The sequence below is a fragment of the Strix uralensis genome, chromosome 12, assembly GCF_047716275.1.
Source record: "Strix uralensis isolate ZFMK-TIS-50842 chromosome 12, bStrUra1, whole genome shotgun sequence".
NCBI classification, from domain to species: domain Eukaryota; kingdom Metazoa; phylum Chordata; class Aves; order Strigiformes; family Strigidae; genus Strix; species Strix uralensis.
The window spans coordinates 3,308,751-3,329,829 of NC_133983.1; the positions used below are offsets into that span (position 1 = coordinate 3,308,751).

Below are 21,079 nucleotides of genomic sequence, written 5' to 3' on the forward strand. Positions count from 1 at the left end.
AGCCCTTTCTAAGTCCTTAATTTCCTGGGTTTGATACTTCTCACTTGCAGCTGAGTTCCTGTTTTTGTCCTGAAGAACCTAACCTGTGGAGGCATGGGGTTCTTGGCACGTTCCTTGGGCAGGAGTGAGCAAAGCTGGGCTGGCACAGGGGTGCAAAATGCCCTTGAGGTCTCTGCCACGACTGAGTGCTGGGTGCACTCAGCTTCCCCATGCGAGCTTGCGTGTAGGAAGTGCAGATGGAGCCTGTGTCTCATCTGTGGATGGGCTTGGACCCACACTCAACGGATGGCACGGACATACCTGTACTTGATTTGCACCCAGGTCCCATCTCAGCTGCTTGATGAGGTAGCGGAGCCTGCAGCAGAGTGGTCTCACCCAGACCAGCCAGCTGCTCACTGCAGCCCATGGTGCTTGTTTTCCAGCTGCTGCCATCCACTGCTGCGGAGCTGGAAGGTGCTGTGGAGACTCAGAGCCTGGTGGGGGTCAAGAATTTGGTGCAGTTTGTGGAGGCAGAGCCCCTCGCCTTGGGAATGGAGGAAGTAAGTGGGAATCTGTCTTGTGCCACGTTTCCAGTTCCAGCAAGCAGTTATGTAGCTCCCACTCCCACTGGTGGCCCTCGATGCTGCTCACAGAGTGGCCTGACATCCCTCAAGCACATCCACAGCCCTGCTGAAGCATCTGGTCACTGCCATGCAGGACATGTCGTAGGGTTGACCAAGGATGTCACCTGTGCAGCAGCTATGGAGGGCATTATTCATCCTGTTACTAATCAAGTGGTCAGTTGGAAATTTCTGCAGTAGCTTTTGCTGTAGCATCTTGAGAGAGAGCAGCAGGCAAATCAGAGAGAGAGAGTGAAAAGCGTGAGGAGTCAGATGAGCTGGGCTGGAGTCCTCCCCCCGGCTCTAAGGGCTTTCACCTCCAAATATCGTGTTTTTCTAAAGGCAGTAGAAGGTGCTTTTAAAGGCAAGTTCTGCAGCCAAGAGAATTTCTTGCTGCCAGGAGACATTCCAGATTACTTTAATGTAGTGTCTTAATTAATGCATTAATGAGTGAGCATGGGAGAAGATTTTTCCCATGGCCCCTCCACTGGTAAGTGGAATGGATACAGGATGAGATTAGGATGATTTTGCCTGTGTTTCAGGAAGAGGCCCCTCCAGCTGTGTCCGTACTTTGCTCCAAGCCTGGCTGCTCTTCTGCATCAATTTCCATGCTCGACATCTTGATCTCTCCTCACCTACCTCCAGGTTTTCGATGTCCTGCCGCTCTACGGTGTGCTGCAGCCGGGTGAGAGCCAGCGGGTCATGTTCACCTTCTTTGGCCACACAAATATCGTTGCCCATGTCATGGTGCTGTGCAGGGTGGAGGGAGGCCCGACCTACAAGATTGCGTTGAGTGGGGAGGCTTCGCTCATCAACTACCTCCTAGACGTCACGGGGATCGACTGCGGGCTGCAGATACCGCACAATTCTCTTGGCAGAGGTCCTTGTTGTGAAACCATCACCGGCGGGTTGCTGCCCACCTAGGGCTAGGGCTCTCTCCCCTTCCCAACTGCTGTGTTGGCTCTATGGCTTGGAAGTACAACCTTGGAGTGATACGTCCTGCATCCAAGCTGGTTTTTAATGGCCATCTCCACCTGCCTCCAGCTGGGAATTCCTATTCCTCAAGGTAACTAGCGCTGCCTCCTGGGGCAGGCAGGGTCCCAGTGGTGATCTCCAGAGGGATGTGCCCTGAGGCATCCATCCACTGATCCACTCCTAAAGTCTGAGGTCCAAGGAGATGCCTTCTTTTAATGTTCTTGATTAATCAACAAAATAAACCAGGGAGGAAGTTAACTTGGGCTTCCCAGTCACTGTAGCTGGAGAGAATGTCCCAGAATAATCACCCCTTGACTCCTTTTCAGTTAAAAACCCCACTGATATTTCTAGCTGTTGGCTCTGTACATATTGCACTGTCTCCCCTTTTGTTGTCACTGTGGGTGCCTTTTCTTCTGCAATGACTTGATGCCACCTCCTTTGTTTCAGCTGGGTGTGAGATGATGCCATAAAGTGCAGCGAGCTGCTCTCCTCTTTGGTTTCCTTATTACTGATCTCTGGTATTGCCCCTCTTCATGCTGCCATCAATGTCTGTTCCTGTGTAGGGCTAAGGGGTGCCCTGTGGCGGTGGGTTCCCCAGGTTAACTTGGGAGACTCAAGTGCCCGTTATCTCCTCTGCCTCTGCTTGTCTCCCGTGTTGTGTTCATTTGCTCTCATCCCAATGAAAGCAGAAGGAGGTTCCCAGTATCAGGCCTGTGTCTTCAGCTTCCCACTCCTCTGTCCTCTCTTCAGCTGTTTAACAAAGTCACCGAAGCAGAGGTCACCCTGCAGAACAGCGGGAAGATGGGATTCACCTACGTGGTGCTAAGGCACCGCAGACAGCCCTCTGCCCGGCGTGCCCCTGGTCCTGCCCAGCACGGTGACTACAGAGGTGGCACGAGTGGTTAACCCTGGCTCTGGGCCAGGCTGCCCAGGAGGGGGAAAAAATAATACAAAAAAATTAAAAAACAACCCACAAAGGCAGACAGGGCTGTAAGCAGTTGCTGCTGCAGGGATGGGAAGTTCAAGCAAGCTCAGTCCTAATGGACTCCCTTAACGGCCTTTGCTGGCAGGTGACCCTGCTGTCACACAGCAGCCACCGGCCGGAGACACCAGCGCTTTGGTGGCTCTGGGGACCCCAACTGCTGAGCGCTCTGGCTGTGCGGGCACTGGGGCTGGACTGTGCCAGCTCTCCTGAGGGTCACCTTGCCCAGGGTGTGTGATCGGACAGGGCTTACTCCTTGTCCCTGCCTGTAACACACCCTGCCAGCACTAAGCGGGACTTAAACGCTCTCTCTCACTTGGGCATGAAGCTGCTTTGCCAGAAATTGTAGCAGCCCCTGTACCGGTCCCCCACTCCCACAGCTTTGCTGCTCTGCAGCAGCTCTGTGTGACAGTGAGGGGAAGAGTGAGGAGAGGAGTTTGCAGCATCCCACCATCCCAGCTTCTCAGTCCTGCGTGGCTGTCTTTGAGCTGGAGCAGCATTTCTGTCTAGTCCCTTTTTGCAGTGGGAAGAGGAAGCCAAACAGCATTCACATTTCCTCATGCCTGTCTCCTCCAAGGGATGACACACTGATGCCCTCTTCCTGCAAGCTTCCGAAGACCCAACTCTGCTTGGACCCGCGCAGTCAGTTGCTGTGACAGCCCCATCGGTGCTGGCAGCTTGGCAGGGCTGGCTTTCGCTGCAGCTGTGTTCTGTGCTGCACCAGGGGCTCAGGGCACCAAGTGGCAGGATCTGTCCCGCTCAGCAGCTTCTCCCGGCAGCGTGAAGGGGAGTGGGGAGCCAAGGGTCCAGCCCAGCGTGCAGAGGGCGAGCCGAGGAAAGCTGTGGCTCTGTCCCATCGCCCAGGGCTGTGTTGCTGTCTGCTCACATTTGCTCTCAACCTGGCTGGTGTGAGCCCAGCCTGGGGCTCGGGCAGCTTTTCAGGAAGCCCAGAGAGGAGCTGCCCTCCCTGGCAACACCTTCCCCAGATCTTGTCCTAGTCTCTGCTCCTGCCTTTCCAGAGATGCATGTTTGCAGGTCACCGTGAGTCTGGACAGGCTCACACACCCTCGGTGTAACCACGCAGGCAGGAACTGTTTGGTTGGCATCATTATAAGGGGTCAGGCCCTTCAACACCAGCCTGGGAACCGCTGATGTGCTGTGGCAGGAGCTGCTGGCCGTGCTGAGAGTGTGGGCGCTTCACTTATTTTCTGTAGTGGCTGGTAAAAGAGCTTTTATTTCTTCAGTCTGGCTCTTGCTAGCAGAGGGTGAACAGCGTTAGGGGCAGAGCTGTGCTCATGCTGAGCAAGGGCCTGTCTGTAGGTCTGTCCTGGGGGAATGCATCCCTACGAGCCCTCTGAAGGACTGGTGTAGGAGCCTTCAGCTTTTGGATACAGGAAAGCCACAAAGTGATGTTGTCTGATACTTTCTTATATATGAGAACCAGCCTTCTCAGCGTGTCTGTTGTCTGAGCCATCCCTCCACCAAACCTTCTTTGGTGCATTCCCTCCCTCTTCTCCCACACCCTGCAGGGTTACGTTGGACCTGGCCAGGAGCAAGTGCTGCAAGTCTATCTGCCAGGAGTGCCTGGAGTCTTCTGCAGGACTTTCCAGGTCCAAGTGGATCACCTGGAACCCAAAGAAATCTCCCTGAAAGGAGAGGGGAGCTTTCTCAGGATCTACTTGGACCTGCCCAGGAACATCAAAGGTGAGCACGGCCTTTCTGCTCCCCAGGAGGGTCCCCTGTTCTTTCCCCATGTCATATGCCCATAGGGCAGCTCACACCTGCCTCCACCGAGCTTGGAGGTTTCAGGGCCGTCAGACCAACACTCAACCCCCTGGTTTCTTCCTGAGGCTCTGGCAGATGAGCCCATGTGGGCTTTGCCCCAGGAACCATCCCGCAGAGCTTGCCAGCACATGTGTCGGAGTCCTGGAGGGGCGATGGCTAGACAGAAATGCTTGGGAAAGCTGAGCACAGGCTGGCAGGGATTTTGACAGGGTTGGATTTGCATCGCACTGCAGAGGATGAGATGCTCCTATGTGGGGAGCAAGATCAGTGGGAATGAACATCAGGATTGGTAGAGGAAAAGCAGCATCTTTTCCATACATTGCTTGAGGAGGGTGTTTCTGGGAGAGGCCAGTGTCAGGGGAGTGGGGCTTCCCAGCTTAAATGGGAATGGTGCTGTGCCCACACTTCTATCTGTGGATGGAAGATACCTGGTTTTCTTCCTTCAGGAAATGAAAAATATGATAAGGTCCTCAAGGAGGTGATGGAAAAGATGGAAGAAGACAACCAGAGAGAGGAAGCAGCTGTTCTGCAGGAGGCTGCAGCCGTGGAGCCACCCCCAGACAACTTGGACACCATGGTGAGGATGGATGCTGCCCCGTTCGGCGCGTGCCACCCTCCCCCGGTGTCATTTGGTCCCTTGCAGCCCACAGCAGGCTTCCCGGTGCCCTGGTGGCACTTGGGACCTCCCTGCCCACACCTGCCCATGATCCTGCATCAGCTCAGCATTGCCCCCGGGGCTGCCCCAGGGAGAGATCCTGAAGACCCTGCTCAAGTGATTGAATTTATGGTACTTTGGGATGGAGATGTAGGTCACCACTGGGGTATTTGTTGCTCACCACCCAAGCCCTGCCAGGTTTACAGAGCTTAATGTCAGCAGCCTGACTGTGCCCTGGGACTGTGCTGCCAGTGTTGATATCTAAGAGACACCAGCTTTACCGTGGCTTCATTTTCAAGAGAGCTTTTGTCCAAGCTGCTTTGGCACTGGCTGGGGGCAGGCAAATACTTGGAGCTCTGGAAGGTTCCTGGCTTGTCTGTCTGTTTGTCTGCCCAGATCAGCTTTTGTAACAGTGACTGGGCAGGCAAAGATGCTGGAGTTCATTTCCCTTGAGATGAGGCCCTGGCTAAGAGAGCAGGAGGAGTCACAGACACTGAGCAGCGAGACAGAAGGACCCCATCACCCCTCTCAACAAGAGCAGGGGGGGACCCTTGAGAAGGACCGTTGCTAACCAGCCACTGCCTGTCCTTCCCTCAGTTGGACCCTCGGCTGCAGATGCAGATGGAGCAGATGCTGATAGAGGAACACGCCTGGGAGCAGCAGAAAGCTCTCGCCTCTGGTCCCCCAGAGGCCACTGCCTTTGACCAGCACGCTCATCAGAGGCTTCTCAAGTTAGTAGGGCCTCCTGTACCCTATCTCCAGGTGCCCCAAGGGTAACACCCAGCAGTGCATCCCTGCTCCGGAGAGCTCCTTGTGTCTGCAGAGCTGGGAAGAGCTGGGGACTTCAGAAAGGGTCCGATCCTGGTAGCTTTGACATGCTCCCTGTGAGCAGCTGAGTGTCCTCACTTCCACAGAGCCACTCTGAACTTTGGAGGTGCTCAACTCCCCACAGATGCTGGGTTCTGCTCTTAGGGCTGAGGGGGTTCACTGCAGAGCATTAAGCCCTTCCAGACAGCACTGACATCATCCCTGCTGACCAGCTCTGAAAGAGGCAACTCAAAGCTGGCATCTTTGTTCCAGCTAACAGACCACACTGAGCAAAAAGAGCAGGGAAACGCACAGGTTGACAAACCCTTGACAAACCCTAAATTGGGTGGCGTGGATGCTGGTGGGACTGCAGGGCTTACCTCGGTAATTTGGTCCTTCCCTCTGCTCCTTCATGAGGAGGCATGGGCATGGTAGGCTCCAGTTCAGGAAGAAGATGCTCTGCAAAACAGATCACGTATGTGCTTTCCCGAGAGTGATTGCTCTGGAAAAGGACCTTCCCATGAATCTTGTAGGTGTTGATTACTGCATTTGCCGCTGTTGCTTTGGGGACAGGTCTGGTTGCAGAGCAGTGAAGATTTCCTGTGCAGGCAAATCTTATGGCAAGGTCCTGAAGCAGTTTCAGGCTGGGGCTGTACACCAAGCTTAGCAGTTTCATTGAGACCAGTGGAGGTCTCACTGGTTTAATTGCTTTCCATAGCAGAGGAGCTGTGACCAGAATCCATTTTAAACTAGTTTTATTTTAAGGTCCTATTGGTAGCTGATAAAACCTAGGAGCTACATTCTCTGTGACTTACCAAAGTCTTATTACCAGGTGGTCAAGCCTTGGGTTTCACGGGCTTGAGTTTAATTTTTACAGCAGGGAATAGAGAAATATCCACTTTATTTGCATCTTCCGTGCTCTTGGGAATGTAGCCAGGCTGTGGTTTAAGGACTGTCCTTACTCCTTTCAGAGCTGAGCTGCCCGAGCACATCCTGGACTTTGGCTACCTCATTCTTGGTAACATCCACAAGCACATCGTGAAGATCACCAACACTGGGCAGTTCCCTGTGTCCTTCCATGCTGCGTGACACAGGTAACCAGTGCTGGAGAGACTTCACATGGGCTTGAAGGAGCTGTCTCTGACAGATGAACTTCAGCCACTGGACATGGGGAGTTTTTTGAGTGCTTGTTTGTATAGCTTTTTCCTCCTTGGGACCCTCTGCCTGGTGCCTTAGAGCCTGAGTTCTCCTGGCCAGCAGTGCTTAGAGACCCGGCCTGCCTGTGCCTGCCCTAACACATCATCGTAGGGGCTAGATGGGCTGGTCACCTTGGTCACCTCTCAGCATCTTCTGCTCTTGGCTACCATGAGCACCATCTGAGTTTCTTTAGGCACTTCATGGGCTTGTGTTGCAAACAGATGGACCCTTCATGGTTTGGAAGCGCTTTGTTTAAAGTTGGTAATGTCATAGCACTTCTGTTCAGCCTTTATTGAGAAAACAGCCTGTGAGGTCCTCTGTTGTATCGAAACAGGCTTCCGAAACAGGCCTTGAGGTAAGGCTGCAGTACCATCAAGTGGTGACTTGCTGTGTCTGAAGGGTGGTCAGGTGTTTCCTCTAAACTGTTTTTCAGGGAGCACCATGGCATGGGGGAATCTTAGTTGGAAATTCTCCTTTGGAGAGGTCTGTGCATCCTCCCCTGGGACGCCTGATGAAGGAATTGCCAGAGCTTCTCAACTGACGTTTCCTTTTTACCGTGTGGGTCTTGGATTCTGGCGGTGAAAACCCTTTCTCCTTGTGTGGTGATGAGGGAGAAAGAGTGGCAAGCTTCTCCACAGATGCAAAGGGGTCCTTTACAGAGCTGCCAGCCAGGATACCCCTATGGTCTTAACGTGCTTGTGACACTTTCATGTTGATTATGTATCTCAGCTGCTTTATTTTCATCTGTTCAAGGTTTCAATGTGGAGCTGGACCACGTGAAGCATCTGCCATACTGCGAGACCGAGATGTTCAAAGTGCTCTTCAACCCATAGAGTGCTGACCCGCCACTGGGAGAGGCAGACGTGCTCCTGCCCATCAAGGTACCTACCCCATGCTTCCTCACCCTGCTGTGCCCGCAGCACTCTCGGGGCAGATGGCAGGTTGGGGACAGCAGCAGATGTCACCGGGGCTCTCAGCTGGATGCTCTGTCCTTCCCGAGGTAGCAGGAGGCCCCAGGTTCCACGTCTACCTCCATGCCAGCGTGGCCATGCCATCCCTCTTTGTCTCCAGGGACAGACTGGAGTTCTCCACTCTCCAGTGTGGGCAGTACCAGGAAGAAACCATCCAGCTCCACAATCAGCTCCAGGTCCCCTGTAACTGGCTCATCACTATAAATGAGCCTGTTAAGAAGGTAAAGCACAGACAATGTGTAACACGTAACTTTTAAGTTGGGTTTTCTTTGCCTCTCTTGCCTTTTCTGCCCCTGTGGCTGCATGAGCACTTGGGCTGCAGCTCGTCTGAGGAAGCTTTGGAGGGTACAGAGCAAGGCTGGCTCACCTGGACCTGTGCATTAGCTGGTGCTTCACTTCTCTGCCACCTTCACCCATTCCTCCTCTTCTGAGGACGGTGCCTCCGCATCTGCCTGCCCTGCTGACGTGTTTTCACTCCAGTTCTAGGCCAGGGGTGGCTGTGGGTGTGCTCAGCACCATGACAGTGTCTCAGAGCACTGCAGGAACCACGGGTCTGTCCTCGCAGACCAAGGAGACCTCACACAATTGGTTTTTGTGCTCAGGTGGACAAACGTTGGCCAGCGAGGGTGCGTCAGAAGCTGCCCCAGAAGCTGAAGGCCCAGCCCTGTGTCTTTGAGGCGCTACCCTCGCTCCAGGACAGCGACACAACATGTGAGTCAGGTTTTCACCCACAGAAGAGGTGAGATGGGCGAGTGTCACCCCCAGGAGGTCTGGCAGGGCAGTGTGGTAACGAGAGCCCAGCACAGGGAGGAGGAGATGGGGTCTTCCTCCACAGAGAGCTTTCTGCAAGCCCCGTAACCCCTGTGCCTCAGTTTTCCCTGCAGCACACTCTTCTGAGATGGTCTTGGAAATCCCCCTGGGGAGCTTGGTCAGAGAGCATCAGGGCACTGTGGGGTGGCTGCCTCTTGGCACACGGGGGGTGGAAATCTGCCTGTTTGCCCTCATCTTCCCCCTTGCACAGGCGTATTTGCAGGCTGCAACGCCCTGGTGCAGAGCAGCTGGCGCGCTCCCAGGGGATAACCCTGGAAGAGACAATCTAGGCAAGTCCTGCTGCTGGTACCAGCAGACAAAACAGCCACCAGGCACCTTCCTGGGCATGGCAGGACAGTCGCCTGGAGTGGTGTGCTGCCAGCAGTCCCTCTGGCTCTGGCCCAGCCTGCCTACACGTTCCCAGGCAGTCTGGGAGTCAGCTGAAATGATGGAGCATTCCCAAAGGCAGTTTGCCTGTGGCCACCGTGACTTGGAAACTGGCAGTGTGTAGCAGGATGGACAGAAGTGCTTCTGTGCCTGGGAACAGTCCCAGGGATGTTTTCATTGCTAGTAGAGATGTAACCATCTTGTGTCTGGTTTTGACCAGAGCCAAACACTGAGCAGAGAAGACGACCCTTATTTCTAGGCAGTGAGAGCTCATCTGCCTCATTCACAGAGCTGAGGTTTGCCTGATGCAGCAGTGCCAAGAATGTGTCTGGGCAGCATAACCCTCATGAGCATCGTGCTCCCTGGTGACTAGGTGAAAACACCAGATGGTCCATTTTGGATTCATCTGACACCCAAATATCCAGTTACGCTTCACACCAGGACTCATCCCAGTTACTCAGAGCCAGCATGCAGGTGCTGTAGCCCCTGCTCTAAGTCAATCTCTGTTTTCCATTCCCCTTAGAGGTCTTGGTGACAGCACTGCCCTCGGGACAAGGGTTGAATTTGAGGCCCTGTCACCTGGGACTTGATGGAGGAGCTTTCTGTGCTTCTCTCTTTTCAGAAGTCCTACCAAAGCGAGCTGAAGATTTGCCAGAGCAGCCAGCACCTCCAGCTGCAGGTCTCAGGGCATGGGCTGGAGCCACAGCTGGAGTTCAACCCCCTAGTGCTCGAGCTGGGACCGTTGCTGCCGTACAGCCGTGGAGCAGAGGGGGTGGTGGTGGTGAAGAACCCATGTGAGTTCCCCATCGAGTTTTACTCACATTGTGTTTTGTTTAAGATGACAAATAAATTTGGTAAGAAATAAATCCCCTTGCGTTCTAGCCATTCCTGAAAGATCAGAGGAGCTAGGGGCAGCTGGACTTATCTCTTAATAGATAGGCCAATTCTTGCCGTGACTATAGGTCTGACACCAGATGCACAAACAACTCAGATGCTGTAGGTCCGGCTGCGTTCAAAAGGAGCAGTCAGATGCACAAATAGCACGGTTTATTCTTTTCAAACATTGACAGATTCCTTGAGATTGCCTGAAGTGTGCATGTATGTGTGGGTGGGACTGGGGTCAATCCACTGTACCTTGAGTCGTAGCACAAAACATTTCTTGGTATAACTTCCGAGTAGTTGTGCAAAACATTTCTTGTGAAAAGCGGAAGAACGGGAACACGCAGCTTCCACCTCGCTTCGCGCTCTTCCTTGGGGCCATGGCAAGACAAACCACCGTATCTTCACACTGTCCTGTACCTGCTCTAGGCACCAGGTGTTCAGCAACTGTGGGTTTTGCAGTTTTTCACTGGTTTTGCTCCCGACACTTCCAACAGGAAGCCCAGGCTTTTAGCAGCCACCCATTCCCCAGCTTGCTGGAGGATTTGCAGCGTAAAAGTCTGTGGCTTGTAACAGGCATCCCCTACCAGCCCTGAGTGCAGCCAAAGCAAACTCATATCTGCCTACCATGGACTGGGGAAAGAATCAGGATGTCCCCTTTGTCCCTTAAACCACAAAGAGTAGGATTGGATGAGTTCTTCAACCAGTAGGACCGGGTCTAATACCACCAGCTATCTTATATTTGCTCCTTCCCAGCACCAAAAGCACAAACTCAAAATCCTCCCGAGGGCGGAAACAGCCTGGACAGGCTTCTCCTTGGGAAATTTTCCATCTTCTGCACGTGACTGTGCAAAGCAGCAAATGGCAAAGAGCAGATTGCCTGGCCATGTTCACCCTATTCTTACCTCCCCGTGTCCTTGAGAAAAGACAGGGGACAGGTAATGTTGCCGTGAAACATTTGACACGGTTATGATTTAGCAGCAATTAATGGTATGAAGTAGATCAAAAGGTTGAATTTTAGCAGCACTTCACGACGGACCAGTTTAAAGATTAACAAGGTGATTTGGCAGAATATGTTATAATTAAAACAGCAACGTAATTACAGATTCGAGAATGACAAGTTTCACACTAACTTCCTACAAGGTACCCTAAACCAAAGCGTGTGTATGTGTATAAACACAAAACATACACATATGTAGACAGACAGAACTATTTGAATCCAGTGGAATGTACAGACACCCACATTTGTGAAGGCAAATTCAAACACCTAGGTAGGTAGAGAGATGGATGGAAGAGACAAGTGTATGGTCAAAATTTCCCTCTTCTCGAGTTTAGAGCAAATACTCACAATGCATCGGCATTCTTCAATGGGTGATAATTGAGCCTCGAAGTCTGAATTTCCTCCCTCCATAAATGTAACCAGAAAGGAGGTGGCATCGTTCGTCAAAGGAACATTTAAGTTAAGTTTCATTTTGCCAATAGTATTTTTCTACTATAGGGTCTGGAGCACATGTCGTATGAGGAGCAGCTGAGGGAACTGGGGGGGTTTAGTCTGGAGAAGAGGAGGCTGAGGAGAGACCTCATGGCCCTCTACAACTCCCTGAAAGGAGGGTGCAGAGAGGGGGGATGAGTCTCTTTAACCAAGGAACAAGCGGTAGGACAAGAGGGAATGGCCTCAAGCTGTGCCAGGGAAGGTTTAGACTGGATATTAGGAAGTATTTCTTTCCAGAAGGGGTTGTTGGGCATTGGAATGGGCTGCCCAGGGAGGTGGTGGAGTCCCCATCCCTGGAGGTGTTCAAGAGTCGGGTTGACCCAGCGCTGAGGGATCTGGTGGAGTTGGGATCTGTCAGTGCTGGGTTAATGGTTGGACTGGATGATCTTCAAGGTCCCTTCCAACCAAGATGATTCTGTGATTCCTTAGTTGTTAAAAACAGATTGAGGTTTTTGACAGTACAGTGTGTTGTCCAGCCCATGTGTGGGTGGCAGAGAAGACTTTGTAGGGGGGTGCCAGATGTTTTCCTCTGCTTCAGGGAATTTCTTTGAAAATACCCGTTTGGTGCAATCTGCTGCTGTTCAAATTGCAGAAACTTAGGTGGATCCCAAACGTACGTGCTGCCTGTGGACACTGAGCCAGTGCTCTCATACACACCAAGAGCTCAGTAGGAAACCAGGAGAACTTCTCACTTGATCTGGAGCTCCAGGACTAGCCGGGTCTCTGAGTCATCAGCTCCGGTCCATCGCTACCGCAAATAATTTGAGTTCGATTTGAGCACACTTGGGGGTTTGGCTGGGCTGATGTACCAGGGCTCAAAGCAGACTGTTTTCTCAGGCTCCCTGGTCTTTTCCTTCTCTTTAAGGCCAATTCTAGGTTCTTTGCAGGGTTTTCCATGCAGTCCCCAGCTCCCATGGGTGCTGGGATGGCTGCCCAGCACTCAAAGTGAGCTTTTGCATGCCTGGGCTTTACGGCAGCACCACTTTGGAGTCACCCCCCGGGATGGAAGGAGCCCGCCCAGGGAAGCAGGAAGGAAGACACGCTGTTGGGACTGTTCCCCATGATGTGTATATGAATAAGACTGCATCACGTTGAAGGATGTTTCCTCCTAACACCGCTCTGTGGGTTCCCCGAAGCTTAACAGCTACATTAGCAACATTTTCGAGGTGGATCCCATTGGGATGTGTGTGCCCAGCTGCTCCCACGCCTTTGCCACGGTGACCTTCACTCCGCAAACGATGCAGAACTACCAGTGCACTTTTGAGGCTTCCCTTGATGTCCAGGCAAGGTAACTCACCCTGGGAAACCTTGGGGGTGACCTTTCTGATAGCTGCCTCTCTGGGAGCACACAGACCTTTTGTTAACCCTAACTTAGTAGCCCTAGGCAGGGTACTTAGCATTACAGAATCACAGAATCGTCTGGGTTGGAAAAGACCTTGAAGATCATCCAGTCCAACCATTGACCTAACACTGACAGTTCCCAACTCCACCAGATCCCTCAGCGCTAAGTCAACTTTACTCTTAAACCCCTCCAGGGAATGGGACTCCACCACCTCCCTGGGCAGCCCATTCCAACGCCCAACAACCCGTTCTGGAAAGAAATGTTTCCAAATATCCAGTCTAAACCTTTCCTGGCGCAACTTGAGGCCATTCCCTCTTGTCCTATCACTTGTCACTTGATTAAAGAGACTCATCCCCCCTCTCTGCACCCTCCTTTCAGGGAGTTGTAGAGGGCCATGAGGTCTCCCCTCAGCCTCCTCTTCTCCAGACTAAACCCCCCCAGTTCCCTCAGCCGCTCCCCATCAGACCTGTGCTCCAGACCCTGCACCAGCTCCGTTGCCCTTCTCTGGACACGCTCGAGTCATTCAATGGCCTTTTTGGAGTGAGGGGCCCAAAACTGAACCCACTCATCGAGGTGCGGCCTCACCAGTGCCGAGTACAGGGGTAAGATCCCTTCCCTGTCCCTGCTGGCCACACTATTTCTGATGCAAGCCAGGATGCCATTGGCCCTCTTGGCCACCTGGGCACACTGCTGGCTCCTGTTCAGCCGACTGTCCATCAACACCCCCAGGTCCCTCTCTGACTGGCAGCTCTCCAGCCACTCCTCCCCAAGCCTGTAGCGCTGCTGGGGGTTGTTGTGGCCCAAGGGCAGCACCCGGCATTTGGCCTTATTGAAACTCCTCCAGTTGGCCTCAGCCCATCGCTCCAGCCTGTCCAGGTCTCTCTGCAGAGCCTCCCTACCCTCGAGCAGATCAACACTCCCACCCAACTGGGTGTCATCTGCAAAGATCCTATAGGAATCATCAATCCTATAGGTGTCATCTGCATTAGATCCTATAGGAAGCAGTAACTACTAGTTAGAGCAGAGCAGAAAAGTAAGAGTCTTAGTTTAGCCTGTGTGAGTAACTCTGAGGACAGTGTAATATTAGGTAGCCAACTGGAAGTTACTGAATCAGAAAAAAATGGAGATGTGCAACAGCTGAGCTGGGGCTCTCCATGGACAAAGGATTAGATGTAGCAGTTTCTGTGCCAGCAAGTCAGCAGGCATCATTTCCTCCTTGTGTGTGTTAAATTGAGATGATCCGATGTGGTTATTGGGCGTATACTAAGATATTTGATGTTAAAGGAGTGATTGGACCCCTTGTAAAAGAGGAGCCCAGTCCCTCTGTCCGGGCACCTGTGTACTGGGGCTCTGACCTGCTCTCCCCCAGCCCTTTAGTCGCTGAACTGGGAGGAGATAAGTCAGCTTTCTGCCATAACAAGCAATTCCTTTTTCAGTGTCCTTGGAAGTAATCTTTACTGATGGTGTTATTTATTTATTTTTCCCTTCTTGCTTTTATACTGTTTTCATGCTGTGCTTGTGCTTTTTGCATATGTCTCTCATCACCGCCGCCAGCAAATTTGCCACATCTCATCTGTTGCCTCATTATTTACGTGCTGTACTGCATGATTCGATGAAGTGAAATGATATTTAACTGCTATTCTGGAAGTCTCTGGCTCTTCAGAGCAGATTCGTCTTGTGAATGGCCCTGATCAGACTGGGAGGAGAGGGGTGAGGGGGAGCTGTGTCATGGGGTACAGGAGAAAACCAGCCAGGGAACACGCAGCAGGCAGCACTCGCTTCTCTGCTTGCCAAGTGGGGAATGGGTTAGTACCAGCCATCATGATCTCTCCTCTGCCTCTCCTGCAGCCCCACAGCAATTAAAGCACGGAGCCTGACCTTCAATATCAGTGGAGATGGGAATCTGCCTCAGGTGATAGTCCTGCACCCAGTCCTTCACAGTAAGAGGGGAACCCTCTGCTGCTCTTCAAGAAGCTGTCGCTGGGTGATTCAGAAAAACTCCCCCTGGTCCTTCATAACGGTGGCATCGTACCTGTCCCGGTGAGGACCTGCTCAGGGGGCTCTCTGGTCTGGGAAGGTCCCAGCAAACATGGGAAAATGACTGACTTCTGTGCAGGAAGGGAGTTCCTCTTGGAAATGTGATTTTTCTGACTAGTCTATCCTTTTCAGTTAAACACAGGACAAGAAAGTTGGTGGAGTACTTTTCCCCCCGTCTCTGTTCTCGTATTTTGGTTCTCACCTGGATGTCCTAGTTACATTAGATTGCATTTGATCCCATTTTACTACATTTGAATTAAACTCTGTTGTAGTTTAATTACATTCTGCTCCTTACTTTTAGTATTTTCTGTCCTGTTTGGGATTTAATTAAAATATAACTAATGCCTCTGAACACCTTTTTTTCTGTCTGATTTTATTTAAACTTTGTGCTAAGAGCTGTGTTTGAAGCGTGCTGGGTTCCCCATGCTGGACCAGCAGCGGTGTGGTGTCAATCCACGTGCCATCCTGTACCCACACCGGTGGGGTTGTGCTCTGAGTTCCCTTTTCTTAGTTGACGATAGACCCGTTGGATGGAGGGGGAGTTTTCTCCATGAAAGCCAGGCCCACCACACACCGCATCTACCAAGCTGCAGGCACGGAGGAGGACGCTCCTGGAGAAGGTAAATTCAATAACCATCAAGCGTGGTCAATCACACAGCGAAGATGTGTGCCCTGCTCTTGGCTTGGCCAAGCAGCAGCCGGATGTTAGACACAGTTTCTTTTCTGAGGCTCTCTGTACCCCTAGTTTTTCATGTGGATGCTTTGTAGGGTTTCCTCCTAGCAAGTTGTAGGAAGTTTTTCTGTTCTTCTGAACATGGTGGGTTGAATTGTGGGGGACTATCACCCCTTCAGTGGACCGTCTGAGGTCATTGCTGCATGTGGGAAGTTACCAGCCTGAATGGAGGCAGCCCTTGAGCCCACAGCCAGCCAACAGAAGCCAAAACCACCCTTTGACTCAGCTTTATGTATAGCAGGAGCTGGCTGGGTACAGTTTGAGTGAGAGTTGGGTGTTACCCTGACGTTAAGACAGCAGTGATATGCATGGTGGTGTCAGGGTCTGGAACCATCAGTGGGAGAACCTGTGCTTAGAGACAGCTGGGTTTCAACCTCTTATTCCTCTCCTACCCCATGGAAATATTTCCTCTGTACAGCTGTATCACTTGTCTCTGATTTCCATTGCTGTGCAGAGAGGAAGCCTCACACTGCTTCCCTGGTCCTGCATCACGGGGAATTCTGCAGACGACAAGGAAAAGCTGCTCCCTGTGCACAGAGCTAGTCAGAGTGGATAGGGTTCCTCGCTGTGGCCAAGCAGCCTCTGTGCTCCTGTTGCAGACACTGACTTTCACGTGTGCCGTGCATGAGAAGCACAGCCAGACCATCCTCCTGTCCAACCCGAGCAATGAGGACTGCACCGTGCAAGCTGTCATTGAGGGGCAACACTAGAAAGGGCCTGAATTTTTCCATCTGGAGGCCAATCAACAAAACAAGCCCTACAAGATCACTTACGAACCCCTAACCACGAGCTGTGGGAACAAGAAGCATCAGGTACGTGAGCTGCGCCAGCACGCTGACCCTTACAGTGTGACCCTCATAGTTCACCCTGCTCTGGGCAGGAGGTTGGATGAGATGACCTTCAGAGGTCCCCTGTGAATGGAAATTATCCTGAGGTCCTATGTTGGAAGCTGGGTTTCTTGGTGGCTAGAGGCCAGGTGTACGGGAAGTTCAGGTGGTAAGTCTGGACTGACCTCTGAACGTATTGGAGCAGCTAACCTAAAAAGCCAAGCTGTCTGATGGTCCAGGAAATGAAGTTTGTTTTGTGCAGCTCCGAGTCGCTGCCTGTGCAGCCCAGGGGGGCTCAGAGACCCCCATGCTCAGCCCTGTGGGCTGCACAGGCTCCCCACGGCCTGGGCACGACCACTTCTGCCTGCACTGAGGCCCTTTTGCAGCACACAGGGAACTAGAGGGGAGAAGCTGCCCCGCCATTTCTCAGTGCCCCCCTGGCCATGAGCAGTCAGGTGGGAAACGACACCGAGATCTCTCTTGACATCTCCTTCATAATGCAGGAGCTTTGGAAAGAGCCTTTCTTGCAGGTCTGGGGGTGACCGGCCCCTCTGTTTGCATGGGCAGTGTTTTCTGAGACAGACCAGGGACAAGCTCTTAAATCAAGGGGGTCAGTGCAGAAGGGCTCTGGGGGAGAGCTGGGGTCCTTGTCCCACTCCAGCTGACCTTCTACCACACCAGAATTTGGGCCTGAGTGGAGGCTAGAGACTTGTGGGCTCAGTCTCCAGGGTGTTCAGCAGATCTGTGCCTTGTGGGGTTGCACATGCTCAGCATCTCTTTAATGTATAGCTCTGCATGAAGAGTCCTGCAGCTTTCAGCTGCTCTGGGGGCAGAGGAGAAGCCCCAGGGCAGGTGGCTCTGACCCACTGGCACCCGAAATGAGGACTGGATATGAACTTTTCATGGCCCACCCTGGCTGGTGGGACCCTGACAGGCAGTAATGCTGGGGCAGTCGAGCTTGGCAGGGACTGCCACCGCCTTAGCACGGCTGTCCCTGCACGAGCACAGGGCTGGCAGCTGATGTGCCCAGGGAAAGGGGTGTTAGGATGGTCAGAGCAGCTCTGCTGCAGGGCCGCTGTGTCCTTGCTCTGCCCAGACATGCTGCCTCTGTGTCCTGTGGCTGCGCCAGCCCCAGCGGGTACGACATGGCCATCTCCATCGGCGCAGGACACGGGGCTGCGGTCACAGCCCTGCCAGCTGGACCTGCCCAAAGCTGCTCAGGTGGCAGCCTGAGACATGGGACTGTCCAGGTGTGCTGGAGAGCCAGTGACTGGTCCAGGCAGAGAGCAGGCGAGCTCACTTTCACTTATCCTATTCCTTGTCTCTAGGGCTCCCTCTACTTCCCATTGCCGGATAGGACAGGCTTGTACTACCTCCTGCGAGGGACTGCTGAGGCTCCGAAGTGTTCAGGGACCATTTTCCAGCAGGTGCCCTGTAGGACTTCCTACACTGAGCTCATCCCTGTCTCCAGCTGGCTGAACAGGCCACACAGAGGTGAGTCCAGCCCAGGAAGTCTCGTCCCATCAGCAATCCCTGTAGCGGCACAAGAAAGGGCTTCCCACTGCCTGGAAGCTCCTTCCTGCAAGCTTTTCGCTCTCCTTGGCCATTTCTGGCCGTAGGTGTCTGGGATCACGCCAGCCACGTTCTGCCTACACAAACCCATCCCGGAGGGCTTTCCTCCCAGGTGGATCAGAGCTGGCTCCCTCAGGGGCATTGAGGCGAAGAGGGGCTGGGTTGTACCCTGCCACGATGGGTGTCCTGTGGGAGTCCTTCCTGTTGACCTTCACTGCATCCTTCTCACCCACAGGTTCCTCGTGGTGGTGGACATGCTCACACCAGTGTTAGGAGTTGGAAGTGTGAGAAAAGCAAAACAGTGAAAAATCTGTAAAACACACGTTTTCTTGACACAGGGTGCCCAGAGCAAACACAGGACGGGATGGAGGTCCAGTGATTTGTGTTTGTCGTGGCGCCACGGAGGAATGCGAAGCAAGGTGTAGATCACACGGTCCCATTTGTTCACTTATCTCAAGGACAGATTTATCTCCTGCTCTACCCCTTTCTCAAGGGATGATTTTTGCAGTAGCCTGCCAGGCTTGTTCCTCATCCTCCCTCTTTTTCCCACAAAAACCAGCTGTTCCCCTCGCACCAAGGAATGTACTGTGTTGTTACTCAAAAGATAATGGCTTGACTACAGTCCCACCCACTCACACATACAAACTAGGATAAATACTACCCCGAGTTTGTACCTAACTTGGAGGGATGATAATCCGACACCAAATCAGAGGGACAGATCGGCAGGTTTGTGCTCCTCGCTCACCCCCTCGCCTTTTGGTAAGACTTGAGCCCTTGGCTACGCCGAGTGATTACCTGGGAATTAAGTGTGTGTGATTGCAATTGTTTTCTTTTTGTGTAGTGCTATAGAGCCCACCTGCAGTTAGTGCATTTATCGCAGGCAATCTCAAAGAATCTGTAGATGTTGCATAAAAATAAACCGTACTATTCGTGAATCTGATGGCTTCTTTTGAATGCAACCAGACCTACAGCATACAGGCTGTTCATGCATCTGGGTCAGACCTATAGTCACGGTCCCAACTGGCATACCTATTAAGAGATAAGTCCAGCCACCCCTAGTCCCTCTCATCTCTGAGGACCAGCTAGAACACAAGGGGATTCATCTCTTACCAAATTAATTCCGCCCTTAAATGCAACAACCAGAAAACCTGGAAAGCAGTTCTGTGCTGCAGGGGCTGGAATACATTGATGTGCCAGGCTCTGCCAAGAAGGACTACAAGCTCCCCTTCCTCTCCTACAAGGAAGAAGTCTTTAACGCAATGGTAAGTGCGGACATGAGGCTGTGGGCCCTTCCAAGTTGCTGCTGGCTCCCTGAGAAGCTACACACCTGTTTTCACACCTCCCTGTGCCCGCTGGTGGGACTGTAGGTGTCCTGGGTGGGTACTGAACAGCAGGCATCTCTCCACACCCCACACACACACGTCAGTCTCTGTGAGGGTCCCATTGGGGGCTGCTGAGCACAGGTGGGCTGGGACACTGGTGAGCTGGAAGCAATGGGCAGTCAGGAGAGTATCAAGTAGAAATACCACACACACTTTCCCCAGATTTGCACTCTTCCTCGGTGGCTGCTTGAGGCCATTCCTGGAAGTAGGGTCTGAGATTGGGGTGCTCTTAGCACTGGCTTCAGCACAGCTGGCTGTTTTGCTGATTAAGGATACCAATTAAACTCGGACACCAGAGTGAAAAGAGTAGGTGTATTTTACTGGGGATAACTAAATAATGTAGCAGAGTACTACAGAAAACATGCAGTAAGAAAAGGCAGAATAGTGCACTTAAAGTAAACAAATAGGAAAATACAGGGTAATGCATCAAATCATTACTACATGAGAGAATGGTGATTAAGAAAGATCCATCCCCACTTGCACCCGTTACCATCATCCAGACCCGCAGGCGCTGGGCAGCCCCGGGTGCAGCGAGGATTTGTTGAGCCTTTCCCGGCGAGTGGGAAATCCTACGCGGTGCCTCCACCCGTAGCTGAGGCATCCAAAGTCGCTGCGAGCGGGTCCAGCCTTATGTACCAAAAATCAGCAAGGCAGAATAACTGGCACCTTTGCTTTGAGCGGAAAATATTTGGTGTCACTTTCCAATAGATTCCCCCAGAGCCTGGCCAGGGCTCAAGGGAGAAGCGAAGGGAGTTTCCCTGCTTATCTAATTTATGTATGTTCTTTTCAGAACAAGGCCACACATCTGCTCCCAAGGCCGGACAGCCGGCTCCATAGCCTTGTTGACTTACCCCTACACAAAGAAGAAAGATACGTTCAGCATAGACATGTTTTCATTACATTCATCATCAGTAATGAGTATATGATATCTAAGCTACATCTTTCATTAATGAGCATACATATTTTGTTAATGACTACACGCTAAGTTAGCAGCTTTGGCTCAGGGCCTGTTGTTCAGGCTGCAGTATTTCAATGCTTTAACGCCGCACCTCGATGAGTGGGCTCAGATTTGGGCCCCTCACTCCAAAAAGGCCATTGAATGACTCGAGCGTGTCCAGAGAAGGGCAACGGAGCTGGTGCAGGGTCTGGAGCACAGGTCTGATGGGGAGCGGCTGAGGGAACTGGGGGGGTTTAGTCTGGAGAAGAGGAGGCTGAGGGGAGACCTCATGGCCCTCTACAACTCCCTGAAAGGAGGGTGCAGAGAGGGGGGATGAGTCTCTTGAGCCAAGGAACCAGCGCCAGGACAAGAGGGAATGGCCTCAAGCTGCGCCAGGGCAGGGTCAGACTGGCTCTTAGGAAGGATTTCTTTCCAGAAGGGGTTGTTGGGCGTTGGAATGGGCTGCCCAGGGCAGGGGGGGAGTCCCCATCCCTGGAGGGGTTGAACAGTCGGGTTGACCCAGCGCTGAGGGATCTGGTGGAGTTGGGAACGGTCAGTGTGAGGTTCATGGTTGGACTGGAGGAGCTTCAAGGGCTTTTCCAACCGAGACGATTCTGTGATTCCGTGAAGCGGCCTCCGCGCCGCCAGGGGGCGCTCTGCAGCGGAGGGGTCACGTGGGCGGCCCGGCCGCGGTCACGTGGCCGCCGGTG

At 52.6% G+C, this 21,079-nt stretch overlaps 1 protein-coding gene across 1 annotated transcript; it reads left to right on the forward strand.

The window, feature by feature from the left end:
- Positions 1-1,388: 1,388 nt before the first annotated feature.
- LOC141948992 (hydrocephalus-inducing protein-like) lies at positions 1,389-15,270 on the forward strand. Its single transcript, XM_074882115.1, has 10 exons — positions 1,389-1,665; positions 4,086-4,260; positions 4,788-4,918; positions 5,594-5,727; positions 6,775-6,897; positions 7,754-7,881; positions 8,072-8,192; positions 8,574-8,719; positions 9,791-9,962; positions 14,730-15,270. The coding sequence occupies exons 3-5, from the start codon at positions 4,823-4,825 to the stop codon at positions 6,890-6,892; spliced, it is 348 nt and encodes a 115-aa protein (XP_074738216.1). The 5' UTR covers positions 1,389-1,665; positions 4,086-4,260; positions 4,788-4,822; the 3' UTR covers positions 6,893-6,897; positions 7,754-7,881; positions 8,072-8,192; positions 8,574-8,719; positions 9,791-9,962; positions 14,730-15,270.
- The last annotated feature ends 5,809 nt before the right edge of the window (positions 15,271-21,079 follow it).